This window comes from Anneissia japonica, unplaced genomic scaffold, assembly GCF_011630105.1.
Source record: "Anneissia japonica isolate Jap-2015-1 unplaced genomic scaffold, ASM1163010v1 scaffold2326_len296723_cov167, whole genome shotgun sequence".
Lineage (NCBI taxonomy): Eukaryota > Metazoa > Echinodermata > Crinoidea > Comatulida > Comatulidae > Anneissia > Anneissia japonica.
The window spans coordinates 183,058-192,540 of NW_022697846.1; the positions used below are offsets into that span (position 1 = coordinate 183,058).

Consider the following 9,483-nt stretch of genomic DNA (forward strand, 5'->3'; position numbering starts at 1 on the left):
CATGGGGCGCAGCTAAACCCAATGAGGGGCCTGGCGCCACCCCTGTTTCTTAATAACTGCATTACGATGTTCGGCACTTTGATACAACTTTACCATTATCCTAATTTGTAAGGCTGTTGTACTTATCGCATACAGCTTAGTATTCTTATTCTCTAAATTTATCTTATAGTAGAATTTAAGTTAACATTGTTTAAACCATGGAGGTATAAAATTTAAACTCGCAACTGAATTTTGTGTGCTTTTGCATAGCAAATAAGTTAATAACATGACCAAAGTTAGCAATGTTGTCTGCTTCATCACGCTGTAGTGCCAAAGCAGATAGTCTCGCTTTTCCCATCGTGGCTCTGAGATATGGCAGGATGAGCTTTAGTCACATGTAGATTGTCATTACAGAATAGGAAAAAAAAAACAAGAGAAAACGGTCGAAATGGACTGAAAAGAAATCACAATCTATTCTACAAAGAATAGGCCTATGGAAATCGGATTGTAACATCGCTCTTTCTAATGACCAAAGAACATTATCAGTGAGGCTAATTTTGTTTTTGTCAACAATCAAGTATATCGACGATTTTCTGGTAGCTTTCTGTTTTTCTTTTTGTGCAATTGTGCAGTTTTAACTGCACAATTAAAATTGTTTTACTTTTCCCAAGCGGAAGTAAGGTAACTTTTCTTGTTATTCCTTGTAACCAATGTCTGTTCCATCGCACAATTTCGTAAATTTTAGAAATACTGTACTGTAAGCATCTTTTAATAAATATAATATATGTATGTATGTCTTTGTAAAATGTTAAGTCCTTGTATACTAAATTAACTCAAAACTGAAAAAAGCTACTCAAATCTTAGTTAAAAAGTAAAAAAAATGATATCCGTTTTATGATCGATGATTCTCGAAATAACGGTTATACACTGTGATAGATCTTAAAATGTTAAAATTGATGATGTAACCGAAGGTCGTAACCTTATTCGTTGTTGTTTTTGTAAAGTTATTGGTAATACTGATTTTGGATTGTTTTAAATTGGATATCTCACACACTAGCGTAAATAATTAATTTTGAACCAGAATCTGTATTCGTGTGTTGAGGCTGCAAGTACCACAGAATGAGGACGAACACGGACAATGGATGCAGCAGCGCCAAAGAATGAGGACGAACATGGACAATAGCGTGGAAACGACATGCCCTAGAACGGACGAATCTATTTCCTTCATGGGGTACTCATTTAAACGAAAATGGCACTATTCAATTTGTCTTGGTAAGCATGCACAAAAATAGACTTTTATATACAGTATATAAAGACACATAACACACACAACTATAAAATCTTGAAAATTCATTTTAATCTTTCATGTGGATATATTTTTAGATGCAATACAGTATTTTCTTCCCAAAGAAATGTCAAGATTATGATGATACATTTAGTATTTTTGAGAAAACTCCCAACAAATCCACTTCACCTTCTCCACTGTTGCCATTTTTCAGTAGTTTTACAGTCAGTAAACTTCATCAGTTAGGTCCTACTGGTCTTAATTAACTCTATGGCAAAGTGCATTGCTGCAAAAATACATATAGCCCCACCTGGATTCAGCAAGCCTAACTTTACAATATAAAATATAGAGGGAGGGCTTTGGTTCTTTTATTAGTTGTCATAGATAGTAACTCGATTATCAAGTATATACGAAAGTACTTGATGCCCCTAAAACAGGATCTCAAAAATTTACTTTTGTTTTCTTGAAGATGTTTGTAAACTAGCCAATGTTAGAAGATGCATCTTATCGCATGCCACCCGTTGTCAACCGCTAAGATTCTGAAAAATGCTTTAACCTGAGGATAAGAGAGATAAATAGCAGATAAGAATAAAGCTGTGAACATTTAATATTTCTCTTAAATTCAACCTTTACTGGCAACAGATGATGGTGATGTGAAAAAAATTAACAATGCTTCAACATAAACATTCTAGTAATATAATCCTTCAATAAAATAGTATTAATAATGCATAATTTACATAGGACATACCGTAAAACCTTGGATAGAAGCCCTAGGCTTCACTTTTTTTTTTTGCAAACTTTGAAAGGGCGACTTTTCGCGGCTACATTTGCAAACTAAAGAAGGGCTTTCTTTTCCAAATAAAGGCTGTAAATTTTAGTAATTATTATTATGAAACAATAAATAAGGCCCCTGTAACTTCAGTCTGTATCATAGATTGTATTAACTGGCATTAAATCACCTAATCTACTCATAAACCAAGCATGTTTTCAATTCATCTGTTTCTTTAATATTCATATACAGTGTATATACTGTGCTATCTTGAAAAGAAGTTCATGCTATCTTGAAAAGAAGCCGATGAGGCTACTTTGCAAACTAAAGAGGGGGTTCAATTCGAGATGGGCTTCTTCTCGAGATTAAGCCCAATGGGCTTCAATTCGAGATGGGCTTCTCGAGATTAAGCCCATTGGGCTTCTATTTAAGGTTTTACTGTATTGCATTAGCTGCTTCTATGTGGTTACATTAATATCTCTGGTAGAAGGATCAAACACTTATGGACTGATCCACATACGACGACAGTTAGTGCTTGATATTCGATCCTTGTAGGTACCCACTACTTATACTGCCCATGTAGGAAGACAATGTAGACAAATTGTCTTGCAAAAAGGACTTCAAACCTGACATCATGTTTTAATAGGGAGCTTTTGATTTGCGTGACGACGTGACGCTAGAATGGATTTACTCATGCATGACTGTCCTACGTTCTCTGCACAATGTATATTTGGCTAAACTGCGTCCTAAAATCCACGCAACTGCGTGAACTCAACGTTCTCGCATGAGCAGAGGACTTTATGTGATGTCATTGTTCTACGCCCTACTGTCGTCTTGCAATCAAAAGCGCCCTCATGTGAGAGCTGCACAGGGAAGGATTTAGGGAAAGGTAATGGGGGAGGGGGTTGGTGGTTGTTTGTTCCGTATTACATTTTAACAGAAAAATTTACAAAATGGAAAAAAACATACTAAATATTGCACTATTTTGTATTAAACAGATACTGAACATGAATCATACAATTAATTGTTTGGATACTTATTTATCTGGATACTGTAATTAAATTACATCTAGGCCTAAAGATGAAAGTTGTGCCCCCTTGTTCAAACAATTATGGATCCTCCCCTACTTCGAACTACTACACACATCAAGTTCTTCATAGAAATTAGCATGTTTGTACCTGTAAAGAAGTGCTTGGCCCTTATTATTTCCAAGTGTTATAAAACCACTTCTTGGAGAGAAGTCCATCGAGTTGACTCTTCCTATTCTGTCATTCAGCTCTGGAAAATTTGAGAACACTGAATAGGAAGGTAGATGCACCTGAGGGAAGAATGTAAAACAAGATATTTTTTTTATGTAACCAAACAATTAACATAAATATCCACTATAAAATTTTATATGGCATACGTGTGTGATGTGCCCATATATGGGCATGATGATGACATATTACACTCAAATATGGACATATCACAATTATTTGTCACATAAAATTTAATAAGTGTGGTCAGACTTAACATAAATTTATTTTTAATGTAACACAACTATTAACACAAATAAAAAATAAACTGTTTAATTTTTTTTTTGGTAGTTTCATATTTAATTTATTGATTGAATTACACTACTTTGGCGTGAAAAAAAGCAAACAATAACCCAAGAAAATCTGAAGACTTATTCAAAGTGGTATTCTTCTGGTGAAAATTGGGCAGTTCTCTGGAAGACAATCCCCTACTGTACTGCTGTATTCTATAACATGCACAAGTACCATACTTCATACACAGGACCAATGCATAAAAAAAATCTCTTCTGAAAGACGGTGCACTATGATGGTGTCAGTTGAAACAGACGGAATACAGCAGATGGCAATGAACCATAAGACAAAATCTGAATGATGGTTACATCAAATAAAAAGCTATAGGTGTATTATGTACAAGAAATGCACTAACCAATCGAATGGCCTTATTTACAGCACATGACGCAATAGCTAATATCTCATTGGTCGAATTGAATAGAACCTTCGTACAGGGTGTGGTCAAATTCTTAATAGCTCTGCTTGGCTTTGGTCTAGACTTTGATAAGCATTCGTCATGATTGTAAACATTAACAACACCACTGTGAGATCTGAAAAAAAAACAAACAGATAAACTATCAATATCTGTGTAACATTGTTTACATTAGAAATTTGACATAGTGAGCACAACTGAAATACAGAAAAACAACACAAAAAACACATAAATACCTTCAGTTGTCAAGAGCTAAGATACTCAATATTGGAAAACTTCATTATTAAACATCTAAACTTTGATACATGTAATGATTATACATTAAATTGTAAAACATTTATAAAATGTAACATTAAAAAAATAAATTTATAAAACCAATCTTTCATAAAGAATTCAGGTAAAATAAATATACTATAAACATACTATAATAAGTATACTATAACATAGTATAAACTTCTTTAATCTAACATACTATAAGCAAAACATACTATAAACATACTCTAATGTAACATACTATAAATATACTATATACATACTATAAGCATACTATAAACATACTATAAGCATACTAGAAACATACTACTGTATATACATAAAAATGTACTCAAATCAGCATGGTAATCAGTAACTTTTTAACTGCAAAGACGTCATGCTTACTTACCCACAAGCCAAATACATGCTGCTTGGCGATACCGCTATGCTTGTTCCTTTTACGCATCCCTCATCGGCAAATCGATGAACGCATTTTCTGCTCTGCAGATTCCAAACATAAACTTCACCATCATCTACAAGCAAACAAAAATTGTGGAATGCCATAGTAGTGACTGCATATGAAAAAGGACTCTAGCAAGATTTTCACATTGAATTATTTATATGTTAATTAAGGCATAAAATCAGAGTAAATTTGCATAAATAATGAATATTCATATTCTATACAAATTAGCAATAAAAGGTTACTTATATCACCTCCTGTTGAGTAAAGCGTTTTTCCATCTTTAGAAAATGCTACTGCTTCCACTGATCCATTCATTTTTAATGTAGAGATCCATTCCTTTGTCTGTAAAAACGATAAAAATTATTACCATCATAATCCACATTATAATCACACCACCAACATTTTCCTCCTCATTACTACAGAGCATTCATCCCATGTATAAAGGCGATAAACTCATTAAAAAAGAAAATATTGCGAAAATCAACTTCATTCACCTTCTCAGTCATATAAACAATCATCAAATCTGGCATTGAAGGTCAAATATACTACATCAGAGTAAAGTAAAGAGAAACTGTCCGAGTACTGAGGCAAAATTTACTATTAAATTAAGAACTAATGGAAATTATTTTTTTCAATATTGAGAAACTAAAAATGTATACTAATTCAAGTAATGTTCCTGGAAGCGTGCATTAGTGTACAAATACTTTAATGTTGATTTTATGAACAGTATCTACCTTTGCTGATAGCAGATAAACTTGACCATAGCTACCAAGAAATGCCAAATACTGGCCGTCAGGTGAAACTTCAAACTTTTCTAACTTCCTTTCATTGATACCTGTAGTTGGAGGAATATAATTTAGTGAGTGATGTAACAAGTGATAACAGAAACATGTTGATGCTAAGATGACACTTCTTTCTATACGTTGTGGTTTCCCAACCATGAGGTCGAGGTTTCAATTCCTCGCTGTGCATTTTGCTTGTGTCCTTGAGCAAGGCACTTTATCTGCATTGCTTCTCTCCACCCAGGAGTTATATATTGGTACCTGGTGGGGTTACCTTCTCCTGCACTGATTACCAACACTGATTACCAGCAGCAAAGCATGTGGACTCAATAACCAGGGAAAAGACCTGCACTTTATAACTTCAACGAAGAGGTTCATTATAAATGCATACTAATACGACTACCAGTTTGTGAACAGCCAATTATTCAAAAGAGATATTCATTTATAACCTTTTAGCAAATTTACTGCAGTGAAAAAAGAATGATAGGAAAATGCTTTGCTCAAATTAGCAATAAATTACCTCTGATGTAAGGAATATTAATGATTTTCCCAGCAATCATATCATAAACATAAAACCATTTGCATTTAGAAGACATGATGACTTCTTCCCCGTTAGTTGAGAAGTGCGCTGTTGTTATCGGAAACTTTTCCATATATACACTCTGAATCTTTGGGTTGCTTTTACCATCAACCTATCAAAGAAAACAATTACTAATTTATGTATAAATTATTGGCTTGAGAAAGATTTCATACATCTATATGAGATCTCACAAACCTGTGACAAAGTTCTCATAAACCTGAGAGAGAACCTCACATACTGTGAGTTCTACATACAAAAAAGTGAGTTCTCAAAAACTTGTGCAGAAATTCTCAAACACCCAAAAGAGATCTCACATACCCATGAGAGAATTCTCACAAAGCTGAGAGTTTTCATATATACCTGTGAATTTCTGAGTGAATTCTCACACACCTGTTCAGAAGTTCTCACATACCTGTTCATATATCCATGAGAGAAACCTGAGAGTTTACATGTAGTACCCGTGAATTTAGGTCTTGCGTATCTGTTGAGTAAATTCTCATTTATGTGTGATGAAGCCCTCACATGTTCATTAGTGTTATGAAGTACTGCACATATTAAGAAGCTTCTCACCTGAAATAAATTTAGTCGGAGGTCCTTTCCTGCTGTGAGTAACACATGAGCATTTGGATGGAACTCCACAGACTCTATCCAAGACTGGAAGACAAGAAAAATAAAACTGAATTAGTTAAGCAAAGAAATTCTGGTAGACCCTGGACACTCCTGACCATCAAAATCCAGGAACGTCCCTAATAGAAAATTGGACCAGGGGTGGCGCCAGAATTTCCCCATCGAGAGCATAAGTGGTCATGGTTAGGCGTTGCTCACAATCTGCAGGAAGTTTCTTCTCAAGTTGGCAGCAAAAGCTGAACAGAATTTGTTATTACAAAATAAATGAAGGTTGACATAGAGATTGAAAGAAATTACGTATGGACAAAATTCATTTTTAAAACATATTTTTTAGGATATCTGTGACAAAAAAAACCTAAAGCCTGGTTTCCATAAAATTGCTACACAGCCGCTGTAGATAAGATAGTGTAATACATACTCCAAATATCGAAATGCGCGCCATCGTGTCGGGATTCAATATCGCTACATTCAGTGTCGCCAAAGAGTTTTCACTGCAAGCCTTGCACTGTGTAGCTGTTCCCGACGCAATCAGGAACACTCACCGATTCAACCGACCAACCAGCATCGCCAAAGGAGTCGACGATAGCGTGTAGCAATTTTTATGGAATCCAACCTTAGTTTGATTTACCTCCGACGGTGACATTTTATTTGCATCTGTGTATTTCTTTATATCAAGTAAACCCTTTGTTAATGACTTCGATGATGCCAAGTAATCGCCAGTTCTTTTCAACAGGTCTTCCTCCTCCTCATCTTCTTCATCACTGCTAGCACCTACCACATCATGAAATGCATATTCATTAATTCATATGCATAACATGCATATGTATATAACAAGCATAATGTAGGAATATATTATAATTCTATTACCATTAATATCAATATAAGTTATTATATACCTCATACATAGATTCCAGGCATTTGATTGATTAAAAGCAGGGCAATAGTTCTAGCCATGCCCTCTAATGCCTACAATCCATGTAGTGGTATATAAAACAAATATTTACTGGGTTTTAATCGGGTCATAGTTCAAAGTTTAGCCCTTGGTGATCTGGAGGCTGTACTCTGTAATTCAACCTCATCTTGGGACACAGTACAGCCTCCAGATAACCAACAGCTATATTTTGAATTATGCCCCTCATCCCAGTAAATATTTTTATATGCTTGGGCCACATGTGCGAGTTCAACAACAAAACATTGCTGTGTATTAAAATTACAGGAGAAACTATACAACAAAGGTTTAATTCATATTACAGGAAATGGACTTTCTTTTAAAGGCTATAACTTGAATTTAAAAAATTTTCAAAAGTTTACCTTTTCGTTTACGCTCATCTTTCTCAGATTCCAATTTCGCCCAGTTTGGTTTGGAACCTGTTAAATTTTCAAACCTAAAAGGTTTTGGAAATTAGCATTTTAGTTGAGTATAGTCACTAAAGTGGAAACTAATATATATGTTTGCTGCCTTACAATTTCTTTTCAAGTAATTTTATTTAAAATCATAAATTATTTAAGTAAATTCTTTTAAAAATATACATTCAAAACAGAATACAAATACTACAGATGATAGCTCCTAACAATTTAATCAAATGTCAAGTTTCATTCTTGCAAAAAAATCTCCCTAGAGAATATTATTATAACAATTTTTTGACAGAAATATGAAATTAAAAAAAAAGTAATATTTTTAAGCATATGAAGGCATTTAACTTACTGAGATTTTAAACGCTGTTTTAATTTATCGCCTGAAATTTCTTTCTCATCACTTCGTCTAATATCTTGATGTTTCCTTCTTCCAGTTAAATCAAGCCTGCATGGGAGACAAACCAGTTAATTAAAATTATGGTTAACATTTTAAACATCAAATTACACCAGTTTGAGTGTATATGAAGAAAGGCTAAAGTACATCAGTTTGAGGATGCGAGGTAAAAAACGACTAAATCAATTTTAGGGATATGAAAAAAGACTGATTAATAGAAATACAGTATGAAGGACTAAAAACAATTTGAGAAATGTGAACAAGTACTTTAGATTAAATTACAATAAACTCACGTAATCTGGTCGTCATCTTCATCTTCCCATGCAGGCTTTGGTCTAGATTTGTCTAAAACTCCTTGTAAATTATCTCCACGGTCTATGAAAAATAGTTCTTCATCTGATACCTGAAATATGTGTTAAGCAGTACAATACTTATGACTTAAGTCAAGGTATATTTAATTCATAATAAAACACTATAATAATTTTGATGTGCACATTACCAATGCATTACAGTGCAGTAGCATAGGACTTTCGAGTTGTTACTGTTCCAAGTAGCGATAATATACATATTTCTCTTATTACAAAGTACAAATTATGTTTTATAAAGAGGTATAGTATAGTAAATCATGTTTTTAACACAGAAAACTCTCATATGGTAACTAAAACAATGCTAGTTCAGAGTATTACTAGTACTACAGCACTGTAATGCATATACCTATTTTAATACACTACTGAGATAGGCTTTTATTTTTCAATCTTGATTTCAGAGGTCGACAAAATTTTTCAATTTTTTTTCAATCATATAGTAGTCCGGGGGCATATGTCGAAAAATGGGCTCCCGTGGGATTTTTGTGATCATTTTAGTTTTTTGGATGAAATATATACTTTGAAGTATGCTGAATCCAATAAAATGAGTCGCCAATTTTTTTACGCACATCTTCATATGCAAATTAGCTGAAATATGCAAATTAGTTCTGAAAATGTAGGGTACTTATATCT

The 9,483-nt window shown here is 33.8% G+C and overlaps 1 protein-coding gene across 1 annotated transcript in view; it reads right to left on the minus strand.

Moving 5' to 3' along the window:
- Window positions 1-1,312: 1,312 nt before the first annotated feature.
- LOC117102363 (U3 small nucleolar RNA-associated protein 18 homolog) overlaps window positions 1,313-9,483 on the minus strand; it is an 11,424-nt gene continuing 3,253 nt past the window's right edge. The window contains exons 2-13 of the mRNA XM_033242624.1: window positions 8,779-8,888; window positions 8,441-8,536; window positions 8,047-8,120; window positions 7,364-7,506; window positions 6,679-6,762; window positions 6,049-6,220; window positions 5,481-5,581; window positions 4,998-5,088; window positions 4,693-4,816; window positions 3,975-4,149; window positions 3,212-3,351; window positions 1,313-1,820 (exon numbers count right to left, since the gene is read on the minus strand). Of these exons, the coding sequence (XP_033098515.1) occupies window positions 1,796-1,820; window positions 3,212-3,351; window positions 3,975-4,149; window positions 4,693-4,816; window positions 4,998-5,088; window positions 5,481-5,581; window positions 6,049-6,220; window positions 6,679-6,762; window positions 7,364-7,506; window positions 8,047-8,120; window positions 8,441-8,536; window positions 8,779-8,888 (1,335 nt within the window). The 3' untranslated portion in view covers window positions 1,313-1,795. The remainder of the gene's footprint in view (window positions 1,821-3,211; window positions 3,352-3,974; window positions 4,150-4,692; window positions 4,817-4,997; window positions 5,089-5,480; window positions 5,582-6,048; window positions 6,221-6,678; window positions 6,763-7,363; window positions 7,507-8,046; window positions 8,121-8,440; window positions 8,537-8,778; window positions 8,889-9,483) is intronic.